This window comes from Dreissena polymorpha, chromosome 13 (genome assembly GCF_020536995.1).
Source record: "Dreissena polymorpha isolate Duluth1 chromosome 13, UMN_Dpol_1.0, whole genome shotgun sequence".
Taxonomy (NCBI): Eukaryota; Metazoa; Mollusca; class Bivalvia; order Myida; family Dreissenidae; genus Dreissena; species Dreissena polymorpha.
The window spans coordinates 66117436-66138689 of NC_068367.1; the positions used below are offsets into that span (position 1 = coordinate 66117436).

Below are 21254 nucleotides of genomic sequence, written 5' to 3' on the forward strand. Positions count from 1 at the left end.
ACTAATTATATTCTCAATTTAATACATTTTAATAAGCCACTTAAAATGAACATGGCCCGTGTTTCAGACTGCACCAATTTGTATTTTTCATTGACAAACACACATGCACAATCTTATAATCTCACGTAGAGCCGTCAGATATAACTTTGAGGAGCCTGAAGTTAGCAAAACATTGACACCAGTTGCAGAAAGATAAGCATAATATGTCGAACTGACTTCTTACAACACAACAACTGTATTGACTTTGGCAGTTTGTATATGACCATATGATCACTTCTGGGTGAAATAATGGGCTGAATAATGTTGAATATAGGCTCATCGAACTTCATGTATAGCGATTTTGTATTTAAAGGGACTTACAACTTCGTGGTATAGGTCGAAACATAATTAAATTAACACTGTAAATCAGATAGCGAAATAACACAATAGAAACATGATCATAATGCACAAACATATGCGTGTATGAGAAATAATAATAATAAATTGATAAAACAAGAAAAAGTAGCACGGCAAAGCATTTTGATTATTTGAAGGGCTTCTGTTTCTTTATGTTATGAATACAATGTTTTATTTTTTGTAAAAATTCGGATGAACAAGCTCTTACAGTGACAGTCTGTTTTATTCTAAAGGTAAGGGGTTCAAGCCCAGGTAGGAATAACGATTATGTCGGTGTTTTTGTTAAATTTAAATTTGTTGTCATTTAGCTCCACTGGCAAAAGCTCCGAGGGGCTTATGTCATGGTCCTGTGTCCGTCATGCATGCGTCCGTGCGTTCACTTTTCCTTTAAACATCTACTCGTAAACTATTGGTCCAATTCTGATTAAATTTCTCAGGAATGTTCCTGGGGTGAACCTCTTTCAAATTTGTTCAAATTATGCCCCTGAGGTTAAATTTGACCCTGGCGCGGGGGTCACAAAATTGAAAATTTGCCTATATAAGGCCTATTTTGTGAAAATTTTCAAATCTTTCGCCCATAACCATTGGGCTTAGGGCTCTCAAATTTGGTATGTAAAGACATCTTATAGTCCCTACCAAATTTGTTCAAATTATGCCCATGGGATCAAATTTGACCCGGCCCCGGGGGTCTCAAAATTAAACATATGCTTATATTGGGTCTATTTTGTAAAAACTTAACAAATCTTATCGTCCATAACCATTGGGCCTAGGGCTATCAAATATGGTTCAATGTTCATCCCTAGCAATACCTTAATCTTGAATATTAAAAGATACACATTTAAAAATGAGTGATCCTGAAAAAGAAATTTGAAACCACATAAATCAACAAAATATTAAGGTAAATAAAATAATATTAGATGCTGGTATATGAACAAAATATTTGAATAACATACACGTATACAGATGAGCCGCTGCTTAGCTGAGGTTAGTTGCAAGGGAGGCTACTGTGTCAACAAATCGATTAAATTGAGCATGGCTCTGGGAAAACCGGGCTTAATGCATTGTGCGATAAGTGTCGTCACCGGACTGCACAGACTTAATGCATTGTGCGATAAGTGTCGTCCCAGGACTGCACAGGCTTAATGCATTGTGTGTTAAGTGTCGTCCCAGGACTGCAGGCTTAATGCATAGTGTGTTTAGTGTCGTCACAGGACTGCTCAGGCTTAATGCATAGTGTGTTTAGTGTCGTCCCAGGACTGCACAGGCTTAATGCATTGTGTGTTAAGTGTCGTCCCAGGACTGCAGGCTTAATGCAGTGTGTGTTAAGTGTCGTCACAGGACTGCTCAGGCTTAATGCATTGTGTGTTAAGTGTCGTCCCAGGACTGCAGGCTTAATGCATAGTGTGTTTAGTGTCGTCCCAGGACTGCACAGGCTTAATGCATTGTGTGTTAAGTGTCGTCCCAGGACTGCACAGGCTTAATGCATTGTGTGTTAAGTGTCGTCCCAGGACTGCAGGCTTAATGCATAGTGTGTTTAGTGTCGTCCCAGGACTACACAGGCTTAATGCATTGTGTGTTAAGTGTCGTCCCAGGACTGCACAGGCTTAATGCATTGTGTGTTTAGTGTCGTCACAGGGCTGCACAGGCTTAATGCATTGTGTGTTAAGTGTCGTCCCAGGACTACACAGGCTTAATGCATTGTGTGTTAAGTGTCGTCCCAGGACTACACAGGCTTAATGCATTGTGTGTTAAGTGTCGTCCCAGGACTGCACAGGCTTAATGCATAGTGTGTTTAGTGTCGTCCCAGGACTACACAGGCTTAATGCATTGTGTGTTAAGTGTCGTCCCAGGACTGCTCAGGCTTAATGCATTGTGTGTTAAGTGTCGTCCCAGGACTGCACAGGCTTAATGCATTGTGTGTTAAGTGTCGTCCCAGGACTGCTCAGGCTTAATGCATTGTGTGTTAAGTGTCGTCCCAGGACTGCTCAGGCTTAATGCATTGTGTGTTAAGTGTCGTCCCAGGACTGCACAGGCTTAATGCATTGTGTGTTAAGTGTCGTCCCAGGACTGCACAGGCTTAATGCATTGTGTGTTAAGTGTCGTCCCAGGACTGCTCAGGCTTAATGCATTGTGTGTTTAGTGTCGTCCCAGGACTACACAGGCTTAATGCATTGTGTGTTAAGTGTCGTCCCAGGACTGCACAGACTTAATGCATTGTGTGTTAAGTGTCGTCCCAGGACTGCACAGGCTTAATGCATAGTGTGTTTAGTGTCGTCCCAGGACTGCACAGGCTTAATGCATTGTGTGTTAAGTGTCGTCCCAGGACTGCTCAGGCTTAATGCATTGTGTGTTAAGTGTCGTCCCAGGACTGCTCAGGCTTAATGCATTGTGTGTTCAGTGTCGTCCCAGGACTGCACAGGCTTAATGCATTGTGTGTTAAGTGTCGTCACAGGGCTGCACAGGCTTAATGCATTGTGTGTTAAGTGTCGTCCCAGGACTGCACAGGCTTAATGCATTGTGTGTTAAGTGTCGTCCCAGGACTGCACAGGCTTAATGCATAGTGTGTTTAGTGTCGTCACAGGGCTGCACAGGCTTAATGCATTGTGTGTTAAGTGTCGTCCCAGGACTGCACAGGCTTAATGCATTGTGTGTTAAGTGTCATCACAGGGCTGCTCAGGCTTATCAGGAAAGATGCTTTTTCACAGATTGGATTTGTGTTTAAACAAAAAAATTCAAAAAAGCGGAAAGTTGCATCCCTATTATGACAAGGATAATTTGGGCCGACACTTCATGCAGCCCAATAATCCCATTTATGTGAATTTTTTAAGGAAGTCTCTTATCAAAATCCTGTCTTGGGGAAAGTGTCGTCCCTCGTTAGCCTGTGCGGACTGCGTAGGCTAGTCTGGGACGACGCTTTACACACACATTATTACGCCTTTACTGACAGACAAGGTTAGTTTTAATACCTTAACGGTTGATTACATTTTAATGTTTCTGCTATTTACAAATCAAGCTAGTAACATTCATATAGAATATAGTATGTTTGGCTTTGTTGTGATATCTCATTATGTCCGTAAACCCAAATAATGCCCACAGTGACATTTTAATTGAGCATTTCAAGGAATTGAAACACACGTACATTTTTTTGTCTGAACAATTATTTTGTTATGAGTGATAACAGTAGATATTATCAAATGCTAAACCTTGCCCCTATTCAGTATTTTTACATAATAAAAACAATTCTAGCCCTGTGCTATATAATGCTTATATTCAACCATTTATTTTTCTCTAGGTTATAGCTTGGTGTGCTATTTTAAATTAATTGATCAATCAGATATTTATCAATCTACTTTTTCTTTTAATTAGGTAAATAAATCAACTTTCCTGTATCAATTTGTAAAGAACGCCCACTATCTTCATTCGGTAAAATATTTGCGATAACTTACTTTAATAATGAATTGCATAAATCATAATTCCCAACAAGTGTTTGGTTCTAAAAAAAAATTATGAGGAAAACTTTACTGCTGTCACTTGCTTTCTTAATGAATTGCAAAACTCAACATCTCCAAGTGTTTTGTATCTATTGCTTTTTGTCCCCTACCGGTGAAACTGGAGGGGACTTATGGTTTGCGCTCCATCTGTCAGTCTGTCTGTCAGTCTATCTGTCAGTCCGTCACACTTTTCTGAATCCTGCGATAACTTTAAAAGTTCTTCATATTTTTTCATGAAACTTGCAACATGGATAGATGGCAATATGGAGACTATGCATGTCATTTTATTGTGTTCCTACGTCGAGAATTCTGGTTGCTATGGCAACAAATATAAAACATACTGACAATGGTGGAGTTTCACCGGTAGGGGACAATATTGCTTGGCAATCTCTTTTTATGTGGGGATCTTTACAAGTGAGCAACCAAAGAGTTTTACTTGTATCAAATAACCACAGCTAGAGTTCTTTCCTTATCAGTGTGACTGTTATTATTTGTGTTTGTTTTAATGTAAGATTTTATGAATGAAACAATGTTGAGAAAAAGTTTGAATTGTTTATTTGAGCCTGGCTCTGTGAAAAACTGGGCTTTATGCATGTGCGTAAAGTGTAGTACCAGATTATCATGTGCAGTCTGCAAAGGCTAATCAGGGGCGATACTTTCTCAGGCTCTTAAATCATATATTGTTATTTGTATAGGGTGTTAACAAAATTGGTATGTATACCAAAAGGAAAGATATTATGGTACATAATAAGTTATAAATATATATTTGGTACCAAAATCGTGTTTTGCAGATATATTAAACATGCTGTTTTATAGTATAAATATTATATGTGTGTCATGTCATATTTGTTTATTGTATGTATTGTTACAAAATCAAATAAATTGTTTTGTTTGTATGGATCCAAAAAAAACAACACACGACTGTGTGTTCAGAGATGTGTTCTGATATAGGTGGCCGTACGCGAACCCTCTGTCCATCATCATGTCTGTCTGTCAGTTCGAAGGTCCGTCCACAAATTTGTCCACACAATTTGTCAGACGGGGAGGGCTTTAAACTAAAATGTCTTGACAACAAAGCTGATAAATATTTGTTCTAAATATGTTTAATGTATACATGTTATAACTTTGTGTTTGAAGTGGGAAATGATTTAATATGCTAAAAGTTAGTATTATCAATACATGTATTATATTCCTAAGTATTCAAAACAAACAAAAACTTCGACAACAAAAGGGAAGCGTATATTTGTCATAAATGAATGTGGATGTTTGAATTTAAATGGCGTTTATGTATGCATTCCACTTGACTGTGTACTAATCGAATCACTGTTGATACATGCCAGTGTACATATCCCAAACAACCTTAATTAACATAACCACATAGTCACATAGTTTCAAAAAGTCACTTCCATTTAGTTAGCTTCATAATATCTTAAACGTCTTGAGTGACATCGACCGCTGGAAACTGCGCGTTTAAGTTTCCCGCGCACTACGTTATCAGCAGACGCCGCTATCACGGCATGGGCGTTAACAACCTCCATGTAGTTTCTATAGGCCGCGGTTTCGCGTGTAGTGACGTCATTGTGCTGGTAAAACACCAGCCGGTCCGTGTCCACCAGAAGTCCCGACTGAATAGCTTTTGACACATCCGCTGTATTACGATATTTGACGACCCAGCGGGCTTCAACACCTGGTCGCGATGACCGGATATCGTGGGGATCGAACTGGATACTTCGCACCGGAACGTTGAGTTGAGTCTGTATTAGGTACTGCACCTGTTCGTGATTTTATAAGTAGTGGTTGTAGTAGGGGTAGTAGTCATAGCAGCAACAGCAGCAATAGCGGTAGACGCAGTAATAGTAGTATTACTGGATATGCTGGTTGCTGTAGTAGAAGCATTCTTAATTTATTTTTCCTCATAATTATTATTAGAAGTAATACTAGCATTAGCAACAGTGGTTATTGCAGTTATTTCTATCGTATACAGAATTCTTTTCTCTTACGCAAGATGAAATTTTTAAAACTGAACTCCACATATAAACGCTACAAATCGGTATAAAGTAAGAACATGTCAACCTAGATTATAAAACTCCAAACATTCGGAGCGTACGCCTTTATTCTTTATTTACTTTCATTTTTAAACCCTTTTTTCTCATATACAGAATTCTATTCTTCTAAGCAAGATGTAGTTTTAAAAACTGATCTCCAATTATAAACGCTTCAAATCGGTATAAAGAACGAACATGTTAACCGTAAATCTAGATTCTAAAACGGTATGATATTTGCAAAAGTTAAAGTTATAACTCGCTGCCCAAATCATAAAAGAACTCTTTATATATATATTTATATATATCTGAAAGCTACGAAACGTAGGCTTTCTAATGATATATGGGTTCATCCAAATGTATAGGTTACATTACACTAAATCATTGTGTATCCCTCCGTGGTCCATTCGAAAGTAGTGCCTATTTCTAAAGAGTTCCTTTTCTCTTCTTGAATATAAGCCATTTAACAATGTGAGACATGTCTTTTGTGGTTATTTGTAATATCCTGTATGTGTCTGGAGTACTTTGATGCCTTGGATTGGAAGCTAACTTAAAAGATGAACTTTTGAGGGTGTGTTTTGTATTGTGTGGGGCTTTTGTGGAAATTAGGATTCCGAAACACGTTTTTCTACGGTGGGTTCATTCGACAGCGATTTACTTTCTTAGAAGTTGCGAGACGGTATGTTTTTGATTGCAATTATTGGAAGATGACAGATCCATCTTTAAAATGATACCAGGTTCGGAAAAATTGATACGTCGGAAAGGCAAGAAAAATGCTGTGAAAGTTGTCAGTTTTATAATGGGACCCTATGGGAATCGGAATTAGTGTAATATAACCTTTAAAAAGCACATTTACTGCAATGTCAAGGTCACATGGATTCGTCTGCAAGCGAGACAAGTAGAAAATGAATTTTAATGAATGTTTTGATGATTTGGGTGCTAAAATAGATGAGAGGTGTCAATATTTTGGTCCAAATGGATGTTTTAGGTGGTTTTGGACTGTTCCGGATGGGTGGGGGACCTGGTATGGACAAGTAAGGGTAACATTTCCAACAAATCTTAAATGTAAATATTATTATGTCCATAGATTGAAGTTTCAGGTGGAGAGCAAGATGAAAAATATGCAAAATTACATGCATGCAACCCATTTATGCCATTTTTCTCTTTGTTTGTAGGCCTGACCGTTTGTCCTTGAGCCGTAGATGGTCAACAATCCGCTAGCTGTCTTGCTCTGACTGGTGCACTGGACATGATTTCAATGTGAGTCATCATACTGATTGTTTAATTAACACATGAATTTCAGTTTGTTCGTTAAAGTACTAACTTAGCTGTGTATTTTTACAGTGGACGTAGTGGTGCGGTGCAGGTGGTAGACTAGGTATTTCCATATATACACTATGTTTACAGAATTGCGGCCAGCTGATGAGTTAATAGCACTAGTTCTTCAGACAAATAACTTTTTTTTCAACCTATAAAGCATATTTAGCTGTAGTTGGGGCCAATTAGCTGTAAGATCTGGCTTTTGTTCTGTTAAGCCCTTAGAGTAATGAATTTCAGAGTGAAGACCATAGCGCCTTTTCCTAGTCAAGTATCGGGCAGCTGTATGTCTTTTCAGAAATGCACATGTCTTTTTAAGCATGTCATTGTGTTTGCTTTTAATAAGATAGGCAATAAACTCATCACCTTTAGACAAATGAGCATCTGTAAATTCAGATTTCACTATTTCAGAGTCAGCCAGACCATGATTGAGCTTAAGGGTTGTGCTGCGGATGCAGCCTGTGCAGTTCCGGGAGAAAGTCACTGTCTCGGGCAATGCGGTCTGGTATCAGGTAAGCACTATTGAAAGCCTCACACTTTTGGGGGGTCTGAAGCCTTGTGCTGTCAATGCGATCTGGTTCAAGTACAATAAGAATGCATTCTCAAAGCAGTACTTCATCAGATATGGTTATCTTAAGCTTACAGTTCGCGGGCAGATATGACTTCGATTTGTTCTTGCTAGCAGAACCCCTACAGGCCAAACTATGCGTTAAGCACTATTTTCCACAGCAACCCTTGCAGACAGAAAAACAATACTTAAAATTACTTCTGGCATTTAATTTCTAATTTCCTACATATCTCTTTTGTATGTTTGTTTGCCCTTTTTAACTCTGACATGCCATCTTGCTCACATTGATGGAGCATACCTGTTTTTGTTTAGAACCAAGTCCCCGGCTGCTCGAGTTTGCCGTGTCAATAATGAGAAAGCCATGGCATGATGTCTCCTCTATGTGTTTCCTTATCTCAGTGTTGAACATAATTGCCAGTTTCAGGGGCCTAAACATTTTATTTTATTAAAGGTCTGGATGATCCTTGCCTGACTGCGGGTTTGTGTACACCTCAATCCGACTCTGTGTCCTGAACAGAGGCCGCAGTGGTGCAGCGCTTGTGGACGATCCATCAACATCCTGAAAGGTCAACACTACACCAAGCTGGGAAAATTGATCCTGATAGTCATCCCCAGGTAGTGGAATGAATGTTCACTGAACTACAGAGGAATCACACCCAAATGACTTTCCTGCCACGACATTAGTGTGGCCACTCGCGTAGGAATTCCTTAGCAAACATGCTCTTTTGCATGGTGACTGTGGACATTTTTGCAAAACTTACGCTTTCAACACTGGATTTTAAAGAGAATACTTAATAAAATGTCGCTAACAGGACTTATTTATATGAGAGAGACTATCTGGATGCGCATTAAGTGTCACTTTGTGTCGTAAGCTGTTGAAGGAGCGATTTGCGCCTTTTTAAGTGTTCATTTTGGGTAGCCGGCTTGTATCGGCTTGAAAGCTGAAAATTATGCCTCTCATCATAATAGCATTAATTTTTGTAATTGCAATGTGTATGTTTAGATTGTAAGTGAAGCTTTTAATAATGATTTTCTTAAAAAACATGATTTTATATGCTGTCAATGAGTTTTTTATTGAAAAAAGTGCTTAAAATTTAAAAAAAGTCTCCTATTTCATCAAGAAAAGTACACTGATTCACAATCAATACATTTATTTGGGCCTTTTGCTGATATATTGGTGAATTTCGCATGCAATGATACCAGTTTTTGCCATGAAAGTTACGCGTAACAATAATTGGAGACGCAAAATCAGCTGTCGTCACTTAGACTAAAAATCATGCATTCCGACTTGACTGCGGCCAATTTAGTCACCGCTTTAAATGGCCATTTTAAGGCCTTTACCCCCATCCGAATGCACTGAAATTGCATATTCATTGTGGAAATAGTTGAAATCTCATGTGGAGAAAGTTTGAAAAAGATAGGACAAAGTTGAGTTCCCTTAAAGGTTACATTACACTAAATCATTGTGTATCCCTCCGTGGTCCATTCGAAAGTAGTGCCTATTTCTAAAGAGTTCCTTTTCTCTTCTTGAATATAAGCCATTTAACAATGTGAGACATGTCTTTTGTGGTTATTTGTAATATCCTGTATGTGTCTGGAGTACTTTGATGCCTTGGATTGGAAGCTAACTTAAAAGATGAACTTTTGAGGGTGTGTTTTGTATTGTGTGGGGCTTTTGTGGAAATTAGGATTCCGAAACACGTTTTTCTACGGTGGGTTCATTCGACAGCGATTTACTTTCTTAGAAGTTGCAAGACGGTATGTTTTTGATTGCAATTATTGGAAGATGACAGATCCATCTTTAAAATGATACCAGGTTCGGAAAAATTGATACGTCGGAAAGGCAAGAAAAATGCTGTGAAAGTTGTCAGTTTTATAATGGGACCCTATGGGAATCGGAATTAGTGTAATATAACCTTTAAAAAGCACATTTACTGCAATGTCAAGGTCACATGGATTCGTCTGCAAGCGAGACAAGTAGAAAATGAATTTTAATGAATGTTTTGATGATTTGGGTGCTAAAATAGATGAGAGGTGTCAATATTTTGGTCCAAATGGATGTTTTAGGTGGTTTTGGACTGTTCCGGATGGGTGGGGGACCTGGTATGGACAAGTAAGGGTAACATTTCCAACAAATCTTAAATGTAAATATTATTATGTCCATAGATTGAAGTTTCAGGTGGAGAGCAAGATGAAAAATATGCAAAATTACATGCATGCAACCCATTTATGCCATTTTTCTCTTTGTTTGTAGGCCTGACCGTTTGTCCTTGAGCCGTAGATGGTCAACAATCCGCTAGCTGTCTTGCTCTGACTGGTGCACTGGACATGATTTCAATGTGAGTCATCATACTGATTGTTTAATTAACACATGAATTTCAGTTTGTTCGTTAAAGTACTAACTTAGCTGTGTATTTTTACAGTGGACGTAGTGGTGCGGTGCAGGTGGTAGACTAGGTATTTCCATATATACACTATGTTTACAGAATTGCGGCCAGCTGATGAGTTAATAGCACTAGTTCTTCAGACAAATAACTTTTTTTTCAACCTATAAAGCATATTTAGCTGTAGTTGGGGCCAATTAGCTGTAAGATCTGGCTTTTGTTCTGTTAAGCCCTTAGAGTAATGAATTTCAGAGTGAAGACCATAGCGCCTTTTCCTAGTCAAGTATCGGGCAGCTGTATGTCTTTTCAGAAATGCACATGTCTTTTTAAGCATGTCATTGTGTTTGCTTTTAATAAGATAGGCAATAAACTCATCACCTTTAGACAAATGAGCATCTGTAAATTCAGATTTCACTATTTCAGAGTCAGCCAGACCATGATTGAGCTTAAGGGTTGTGCTGCGGATGCAGCCTGTGCAGTTCCGGGAGAAAGTCACTGTCTCGGGCAATGCGGTCTGGTATCAGGTAAGCACTATTGAAAGCCTCACACTTTTGGGGGGTCTGAAGCCTTGTGCTGTCAATGCGATCTGGTTCAAGTACAATAAGAATGCATTCTCAAAGCAGTACTTCATCAGATATGGTTATCTTAAGCTTACAGTTCGCGGGCAGATATGACTTCGATTTGTTCTTGCTAGCAGAACCCCTACAGGCCAAACTATGCGTTAAGCACTATTTTCCACAGCAACTCTTGCAGACAGAAAAACAATACTTAAAATTACTTCTGGCATTTAATTTCTAATTTCCTACATATCTCTTTTGTATGTTTGTTTGCCCTTTTTAACTCTGACATGCCATCTTGCTCACATTGATGGAGCATACCTGTTTTTGTTTAGAGCCAAGTCCCCGGCTGCTCGAGTTTGCCGTGTCAATAATGAGAAAGCCATGGCATGATGTCTCCTCTATGTGTTTCCTTATCTCAGTGTTGAACATAATTGCCAGTTTCAGGGGCCTAAACATTTTATTTTATTAAAGGTCTGGATGATCCTTGCCTGACTGCGGGTTTGTGTACACCTCAATCCGACTCTGTGTCCTGAACAGAGGCCGCAGTGGTGCAGCGCTTGTGGACGATCCATCAACATCCTGAAAGGTCAACACTACACCAAGCTGGGAAAATTGATCCTGATAGTCATCCCCAGGTAGTGGAATGAATGTTCACTGAACTACAGAGGAATCACACCCAAATGACTTTCCTGCCACGACATTAGTGTGGCCACTCGCGTAGGAATTCCTTAGCAAACATGCTCTTTTGCATGGTGACTGTGGACATTTTTGCAAAACTTACGCTTTCAACACTGGATTTTAAAGAGAATACTTAATAAAATGTCGCTAACAGGACTTATTTATATGAGAGAGACTATCTGGATGCGCATTAAGTGTCACTTTGTGTCGTAAGCTGTTGAAGGAGCGATTTGCGCCTTTTTAAGTGTTCATTTTGGGTAGCCGGCTTGTATCGGCTTGAAAGCTGAAAATTATGCCTCTCATCATAATAGCATTAATTTTTGTAATTGCAATGTGTATGTTTAGATTGTAAGTGAAGCTTTTAATAATGATTTTCTTAAAAAACATGATTTTATATGCTGTCAATGAGTTTTTTATTGAAAAAAGTGCTTAAAATTTAAAAAAAGTCTCCTATTTCATCAAGAAAAGTACACTGATTCACAATCAATACATTTATTTGGGCCTTTTGCTGATATATTGGTGAATTTCGCATGCAATGATACCAGTTTTTGCCATGAAAGTTACGCGTAACAATAATTGGAGACGCAAAATCAGCTGTCGTCACTTAGACTAAAAATCATGCATTCCGACTTGACTGCGGCCAATTTAGTCACCGCTTTAAATGGCCATTTTAAGGCCTTTACCCCCATCCGAATGCACTGAAATTGCATATTCATTGTGGAAATAGTTGAAATCTCATGTGGAGAAAGTTTGAAAAAGATAGGACAAAGTTGAGTTCCCTTAAAGGTTACATTACACTAAATCATTGTGTATCCCTCCGTGGTCCATTCGAAAGTAGTGCCTATTTCTAAAGAGTTCCTTTTCTCTTCTTGAATATAAGCCATTTAACAATGTGAGACATGTCTTTTGTGGTTATTTGTAATATCCTGTATGTGTCTGGAGTACTTTGATGCCTTGGATTGGAAGCTAACTTAAAAGATGAACTTTTGAGGGTGTGTTTTGTATTGTGTGGGGCTTTTGTGGAAATTAGGATTCCGAAACACGTTTTTCTACGGTGGGTTCATTCGACAGCGATTTACTTTCTTAGAAGTTGCGAGACGGTATGTTTTTGATTGCAATTATTGGAAGATGACAGATCCATCTTTAAAATGATACCAGGTTCGGAAAAATTGATACGTCGGAAAGGCAAGAAAAATGCTGTGAAAGTTGTCAGTTTTATAATGGGACCCTATGGGAATCGGAATTAGTGTAATATAACCTTTAAAAAGCACATTTACTGCAATGTCAAGGTCACATGGATTCGTCTGCAAGCGAGACAAGTAGAAAATGAATTTTAATGAATGTTTTGATGATTTGGGTGCTAAAATAGATGAGAGGTGTCAATATTTTGGTCCAAATGGATGTTTTAGGTGGTTTTGGACTGTTCCGGATGGGTGGGGGACCTGGTATGGACAAGTAAGGGTAACATTTCCAACAAATCTTAAATGTAAATATTATTATGTCCATAGATTGAAGTTTCAGGTGGAGAGCAAGATGAAAAATATGCAAAATTACATGCATGCAACCCATTTATGCCATTTTTCTCTTTGTTTGTAGGCCTGACCGTTTGTCCTTGAGCCGTAGATGGTCAACAATCCGCTAGCTGTCTTGCTCTGACTGGTGCACTGGACATGATTTCAATGTGAGTCATCATACTGATTGTTTAATTAACACATGAATTTCAGTTTGTTCGTTAAAGTACTAACTTAGCTGTGTATTTTTACAGTGGACGTAGTGGTGCGGTGCAGGTGGTAGACTAGGTATTTCCATATATACACTATGTTTACAGAATTGCGGCCAGCTGATGAGTTAATAGCACTAGTTCTTCAGACAAATAACTTTTTTTTCAACCTATAAAGCATATTTAGCTGTAGTTGGGGCCAATTAGCTGTAAGATCTGGCTTTTGTTCTGTTAAGCCCTTAGAGTAATGAATTTCAGAGTGAAGACCATAGCGCCTTTTCCTAGTCAAGTATCGGGCAGCTGTATGTCTTTTCAGAAATGCACATGTCTTTTTAAGCATGTCATTGTGTTTGCTTTTAATAAGATAGGCAATAAACTCATCACCTTTAGACAAATGAGCATCTGTAAATTCAGATTTCACTATTTCAGAGTCAGCCAGACCATGATTGAGCTTAAGGGTTGTGCTGCGGATGCAGCCTGTGCAGTTCCGGGAGAAAGTCACTGTCTCGGGCAATGCGGTCTGGTATCAGGTAAGCACTATTGAAAGCCTCACACTTTTGGGGGGTCTGAAGCCTTGTGCTGTCAATGCGATCTGGTTCAAGTACAATAAGAATGCATTCTCAAAGCAGTACTTCATCAGATATGGTTATCTTAAGCTTACAGTTCGCGGGCAGATATGACTTCGATTTGTTCTTGCTAGCAGAACCCCTACAGGCCAAACTATGCGTTAAGCACTATTTTCCACAGCAACCCTTGCAGACAGAAAAACAATACTTAAAATTACTTCTGGCATTTAATTTCTAATTTCCTACATATCTCTTTTGTATGTTTGTTTGCCCTTTTTAACTCTGACATGCCATCTTGCTCACATTGATGGAGCATACCTGTTTTTGTTTAGAGCCAAGTCCCCGGCTGCTCGAGTTTGCCGTGTCAATAATGAGAAAGCCATGGCATGATGTCTCCTCTATGTGTTTCCTTATCTCAGTGTTGAACATAATTGCCAGTTTCAGGGGCCTAAACATTTTATTTTATTAAAGGTCTGGATGATCCTTGCCTGACTGCGGGTTTGTGTACACCTCAATCCGACTCTGTGTCCTGAACAGAGGCCGCAGTGGTGCAGCGCTTGTGGACGATCCATCAACATCCTGAAAGGTCAACACTACACCAAGCTGGGAAAATTGATCCTGATAGTCATCCCCAGGTAGTGGAATGAATGTTCACTGAACTACAGAGGAATCACACCCAAATGACTTTCCTGCCACGACATTAGTGTGGCCACTCGCGTAGGAATTCCTTAGCAAACATGCTCTTTTGCATGGTGACTGTGGACATTTTTGCAAAACTTACGCTTTCAACACTGGATTTTAAAGAGAATACTTAATAAAATGTCGCTAACAGGACTTATTTATATGAGAGAGACTATCTGGATGCGCATTAAGTGTCACTTTGTGTCGTAAGCTGTTGAAGGAGCGATTTGCGCCTTTTTAAGTGTTCATTTTGGGTAGCCGGCTTGTATCGGCTTGAAAGCTGAAAATTATGCCTCTCATCATAATAGCATTAATTTTTGTAATTGCAATGTGTATGTTTAGATTGTAAGTGAAGCTTTTAATAATGATTTTCTTAAAAAACATGATTTTATATGCTGTCAATGAGTTTTTTATTGAAAAAAGTGCTTAAAATTTAAAAAAAGTCTCCTATTTCATCAAGAAAAGTACACTGATTCACAATCAATACATTTATTTGGGCCTTTTGCTGATATATTGGTGAATTTCGCATGCAATGATACCAGTTTTTGCCATGAAAGTTACGCGTAACAATAATTGGAGACGCAAAATCAGCTGTCGTCACTTAGACTAAAAATCATGCATTCCGACTTGACTGCGGCCAATTTAGTCACCGCTTTAAATGGCCATTTTAAGGCCTTTACCCCCATCCGAATGCACTGAAATTGCATATTCATTGTGGAAATAGTTGAAATCTCATGTGGAGAAAGTTTGAAAAAGATAGGACAAAGTTGAGTTCCCTTTAAAAAGCACATTTACTGCAATGTCAAGGTCACATGGATTCGTCTGCAAGCGAGACAAGTAGAAAATGAATTTTAATGAATGTTTTGATGATTTGGGTGCTAAAATAGATGAGAGGTGTCAATATTTTGGTCCAAATGGATGTTTTAGGTGGTTTTGGACTGTTCCGGATGGGTGGGGGACCTGGTATGGACAAGTAAGGGTAACATTTCCAACAAATCTTAAATGTAAATATTATTATGTCCATAGATTGAAGTTTCAGGTGGAGAGCAAGATGAAAAATATGCAAAATTACATGCATGCAACCCATTTATGCCATTTTTCTCTTTGTTTGTAGGCCTGACCGTTTGTCCTTGAGCCGTAGATGGTCAACAATCCGCTAGCTGTCTTGCTCTGACTGGTGCACTGGACATGATTTCAATGTGAGTCATCATACTGATTGTTTAATTAACACATGAATTTCAGTTTGTTCGTTAAAGTACTAACTTAGCTGTGTATTTTTACAGTGGACGTAGTGGTGCGGTGCAGGTGGTAGACTAGGTATTTCCATATATACACTATGTTTACAGAATTGCGGCCAGCTGATGAGTTAATAGCACTAGTTCTTCAGACAAATAACTTTTTTTTCAACCTATAAAGCATATTTAGCTGTAGTTGGGGCCAATTAGCTGTAAGATCTGGCTTTTGTTCTGTTAAGCCCTTAGAGTAATGAATTTCAGAGTGAAGACCATAGCGCCTTTTCCTAGTCAAGTATCGGGCAGCTGTATGTCTTTTCAGAAATGCACATGTCTTTTTAAGCATGTCATTGTGTTTGCTTTTAATAAGATAGGCAATAAACTCATCACCTTTAGACAAATGAGCATCTGTAAATTCAGATTTCACTATTTCAGAGTCAGCCAGACCATGATTGAGCTTAAGGGTTGTGCTGCGGATGCAGCCTGTGCAGTTCCGGGAGAAAGTCACTGTCTCGGGCAATGCGGTCTGGTATCAGGTAAGCACTATTGAAAGCCTCACACTTTTGGGGGGTCTGAAGCCTTGTGCTGTCAATGCGATCTGGTTCAAGTACAATAAGAATGCATTCTCAAAGCAGTACTTCATCAGATATGGTTATCTTAAGCTTACAGTTCGCGGGCAGATATGACTTCGATTTGTTCTTGCTAGCAGAACCCCTACAGGCCAAACTATGCGTTAAGCACTATTTTCCACAGCAACCCTTGCAGACAGAAAAACAATACTTAAAATTACTTCTGGCATTTAATTTCTAATTTCCTACATATCTCTTTTGTATGTTTGTTTGCCCTTTTTAACTCTGACATGCCATCTTGCTCACATTGATGGAGCATACCTGTTTTTGTTTAGAGCCAAGTCCCCGGCTGCTCGAGTTTGCCGTGTCAATAATGAGAAAGCCATGGCATGATGTCTCCTCTATGTGTTTCCTTATCTCAGTGTTGAACATAATTGCCAGTTTCAGGGGCCTAAACATTTTATTTTATTAAAGGTCTGGATGATCCTTGCCTGACTGCGGGTTTGTGTACACCTCAATCCGACTCTGTGTCCTGAACAGAGGCCGCAGTGGTGCAGCGCTTGTGGACGATCCATCAACATCCTGAAAGGTCAACACTACACCAAGCTGGGAAAATTGATCCTGATAGTCATCCCCAGGTAGTGGAATGAATGTTCACTGAACTACAGAGGAATCACACCCAAATGACTTTCCTGCCACGACATTAGTGTGGCCACTCGCGTAGGAATTCCTTAGCAAACATGCTCTTTTGCATGGTGACTGTGGACATTTTTGCAAAACTTACGCTTTCAACACTGGATTTTAAAGAGAATACTTAATAAAATGTCGCTAACAGGACTTATTTATATGAGAGAGACTATCTGGATGCGCATTAAGTGTCACTTTGTGTCGTAAGCTGTTGAAGGAGCGATTTGCGCCTTTTTAAGTGTTCATTTTGGGTAGCCGGCTTGTATCGGCTTGAAAGCTGAAAATTATGCCTCTCATCATAATAGCATTAATTTTTGTAATTGCAATGTGTATGTTTAGATTGTAAGTGAAGCTTTTAATAATGATTTTCTTAAAAAACATGATTTTATATGCTGTCAATGAGTTTTTTATTGAAAAAAGTGCTTAAAATTTAAAAAAAGTCTCCTATTTCATCAAGAAAAGTACACTGATTCACAATCAATACATTTATTTGGGCCTTTTGCTGATATATTGGTGAATTTCGCATGCAATGATACCAGTTTTTGCCATGAAAGTTACGCGTAACAATAATTGGAGACGCAAAATCAGCTGTCGTCACTTAGACTAAAAATCATGCATTCCGACTTGACTGCGGCCAATTTAGTCACCGCTTTAAATGGCCATTTTAAGGCCTTTACCCCCATCCGAATGCACTGAAATTGCATATTCATTGTGGAAATAGTTGAAATCTCATGTGGAGAAAGTTTGAAAAAGATAGGACAAAGTTGAGTTCCCTTAAAGGTTACATTACACTAAATCATTGTGTATCCCTCCGTGGTCCATTCGAAAGTAGTGCCTATTTCTAAAGAGTTCCTTTTCTCTTCTTGAATATAAGCCATTTAACAATGTGAGACATGTCTTTTGTGGTTATTTGTAATATCCTGTATGTGTCTGGAGTACTTTGATGCCTTGGATTGGAAGCTAACTTAAAAGATGAACTTTTGAGGGTGTGTTTTGTATTGTGTGGGGCTTTTGTCGAAATTAGGATTCCGAAACACGTTTTTCTACGGTGGGTTCATTCGACAGCGATTTACTTTCTTAGAAGTTGCGAGACGGTATGTTTTTGATTGCAATTATTGGAAGATGACAGATCCATCTTTAAAATGATACCAGGTTCGGAAAAATTGATACGTCGGAAAGGCAAGAAAAATGCTGTGAAAGTTGTCAGTTTTATAATGGGACCCTATGGGAATCGGAATTAGTGTAATATAACCTATAACCTCGGCGCTTCGATGTGCTCTAATCGATAGCTACCAGTCACGTGACTAAGTTACGACACGGTTAAACGCGCGGGGGTAAAACATAAATGTTTATTTTTTGTGTTTAACGCGCTATAAATCCATAAATAACAACGGAAATATACTAAAAGTTATATTTTTTAAAGAAGAATTAATAAGCAACAAGATAACGTTTAAACCAATAAACTCGGATGGTTAGTTTTTGCATACAATTTAATTTACTACAGTAAGGGTCAAATACTCGATTCAACTCCTGTCAATATACGATCCGTGGCTAGTACTTATGTAGTTTATAATTATACAATTATTATTTACTCGTTATGAAGGATATAATTTTATCAAGGTGCGTCTTTGCAATTTTTATACATTTTATGATTTGTGTCACTTATGCTCGGGTACTACTTAACTGTACCCCGGGTACGCTTAAGTATACTTAAATGAACCCCGGATACGGTAAATATAGTAACTCGCACACGGGAATTCGAACGCTAAATTGATCGTTGTCCGCTATATTTTAAATATTAATGATGTTCATATTTATGTCAATATTCTGAAAAACAGCCATTATATTATCGATACTCCTGCCTTAAAGGCATATTGAGTTTTTCTTCAAAGATAATTTTATTTAGTATTCCGTAGCGCGTTTTACGACGTCGGATTTAAGGCGGGAATAATACTCGGGTGCAGTCTAAATTGACCAATCGAGCATCACTTAAAGTATCATCAGTAGCTGGTAGATACAACTTAAATTCTTTTTTTTCACCAACATTACAGGACTAAATAAGTTACGTTGGTTGAGAACATTATAAAAAACTGGACATATAATGTTAAAAGATGCGATCGTGAAAGTGGAGTCTTAACCATTTTTTATCTTCGACTGGGACACGTTTGCGTTGTTCCGGAAACTGAAAACTGCGGCGTTCGGAATACTGGGTGGTGTGTCACTGCGCATGTGCAGACTCGGGGCGATCTGGTCGATGTTGTCACTGCGCATGTGCAGACTTGGGGCGATTCGGTCGATGTTGTCACCATGCATGTGCAGACTTGGGACGATCCGGTCGATGTTGTCACTGCGCATGTGCAGACTTGGGGCGATCCAATCGATGTTGTCACTGCGCATTTATCAAAAATGAGGCAAACATATTACATGGAAACGCGTGACAAAAAACACTGCGTTAATTTCAAATACTTGTGTTGTAAGTGAAAAATAATCTTATGCATTTCCTTTAATAGGTAAAGATACTTAAAAAAAAATGTCACAATTAGCTCGTGCGCTCAGCTTTCAAAACATTATCATGCACGTGAAACTCGTGTTTTGAGTACAAAATCGATGCAGATAAAACAGAGTGTTCAAAAAACGACTTTTAACACGAGTTTATCATGAATTATTATTGAAATAACAAGGCGTCATCGTTGACAGGGGTCGCCATTTTTCATATAATAACGCGTGTTTAAGGTAATTACCATCTGAACATTTGCTATTCATTCGGAACTGATTTAATTCAAGCATTGCATCTAATTTGTTTGACGAGTATACATAAAATTGTTAATTTTATTTTCAAAAATTTCATTAAATATAAATTTTATAGAATATATGTTAATTGGCCTGTATAACGGTTTAGAATTTTTCGGTTGTTGTTTTTTGTGTTTAGCAAATCCAATCCGCTTTAATGGAAATTTGTGTAATAGAAAGCGTCATCTTCACGAAAATCCAGGTAAGGCGGAAAGCGGTTTCACTGCTTAGCCTGTGCGAACTGTACAGGTAAATCTGGAATGACACTTAAGGCAAATGCATTAAGCCTAGAATTCCCAGAACGAGCATTGTAAAATTTCATCGGTGATGGGAAAAAGGGAAGATTGTTATTGTGCAGTGCTACTAAGTATTTCCTATATAGCGCCCGATGGATAGAAAAGTAATCTAAGCATACAGGCTGGCACCTGAGAGCTAACAAACGATAAACAAACACCCAAAAGAATACCGTGTGAAAAATTAATAGCGAACATCAATCATTTACTTATGACACGTGATACTCACATCTGAGGATCAACAGCGCCCCGTGCCGCGATCCCGCTAGGTGCGTCCGGTTTCTGTGGGCTCTCCTTCCGGGATCGCGGTGCATGCATACAACAGGCGCGGTGGCAGGTGGCATCATACACTCAGTCCGGGTCCAGCAAGAGGGTACTGGGCCGGAAACCAAAAGCGAGTAACTTCTGGTATTGGAAAGGACTGACTGGCTGCTGAAATATAATAAGTCAGCTAACTGCGCATGGTCGAAGCGGATACTTCACCAAAACAAAGTTTTTTGTTTAATTACGAAAATCGCGATAAAGAAGAAAATGTTTGAGTTGTGATTGTGAAAAACTTTTTATTGCACTTCTATAGGAAATATATTTTTATAGCAATTTGAAATTTGTTATAATAAACATGTCACTATTGTCTCCATTAATTGCATTTTTGCGCTGAAAATTATAATACCTTTATTCGTAATTCAGTTAAGTGTTTGCATAGTTCGCTCAATCAATTGAGACAAATCCTACATACTGACATATTAAAGTAATCGCATCAGTTATATCCTTTTTGCTGATCGAAAACTGCTTCGAGCTTGTCGTAAATTTAATAATTGTGAGCGTGTTTATATATAGTATTTGCAGTCATTTACCTATAACGAATCTCAATAATGTTGACTACATCCGTACGTGTTTTACTTGTTAAAACGAAAACAAATAAGAGTAAGAAAATAATACTGGACCAAAATGACGTCATCGCATGCTGTTGTTTTTTTATTAGAAGGACAATGTGTTGATCGGAGACATGATCGTAACCAGTAAAATATTTGATGCTCAAAACCAGTGACATGTCTGAACAAAAACATGTCGAGTCTGTCTAAATTACAAGGCATGCACCGATGTCTTAAGGGGAACGGAGAAGCTGGCATACGACTAAATTCAGTGTTTTAATTCAAAAGCTTTGTGTAATCCAAAGATTCGTCATGACAGACTTGTTAAATGTGTCCCATCTAAACAAACCAGCAAAATGATTGAGGGCATATTTATTATTAAAATTAAGAAATTTCCTTAGGTTTCAA

The 21254-nt window shown here is 38.5% G+C and overlaps 1 protein-coding gene and 1 long non-coding RNA gene across 6 annotated transcripts; one reads left to right on the forward strand and one right to left on the reverse strand.

The window, feature by feature from the left end:
* Positions 1-4970: 4970 nt before the first annotated feature.
* Positions 4971-20395, reverse strand: LOC127855283 (uncharacterized). Of its 2 annotated transcripts, none has more exons than XM_052390750.1 (3): positions 20204-20395; positions 19030-19280; positions 4971-5659 (listed from the first exon to the last, which is right to left on the reverse strand). In XM_052390750.1, exons 1-3 carry the CDS (start codon positions 20290-20292, stop codon positions 5568-5570), a joined length of 432 nt encoding a protein of 143 aa, XP_052246710.1. In that variant the 5' UTR covers positions 20293-20395; the 3' UTR covers positions 4971-5567. The 2 variants fall into 2 exon arrangements, with proteins under 2 accessions (XP_052246710.1, XP_052246709.1); XM_052390749.1 differs by having other exon boundaries at positions 4971-5768.
* On the forward strand, positions 7103-17285 carry LOC127855290 (uncharacterized). Of its 4 annotated transcripts, XR_008037452.1 has the most exons (12): positions 7103-7189; positions 7658-7758; positions 8266-8429; positions 10069-10153; positions 10622-10722; positions 11230-11393; positions 13033-13117; positions 13586-13686; positions 14194-14357; positions 15518-15602; positions 16071-16171; positions 16679-17285. It is a non-coding gene; the product is annotated as an uncharacterized LOC127855290 (long non-coding RNA). The 4 variants fall into 4 exon arrangements; XR_008037455.1 differs by lacking the exon at positions 7103-7189 and having other exon boundaries at positions 7215-7758; positions 16077-16171; XR_008037454.1 differs by lacking the exon at positions 7103-7189 and having other exon boundaries at positions 7215-7758; positions 13592-13686.
* Positions 20396-21254: the final 859 nt, after the last annotated feature.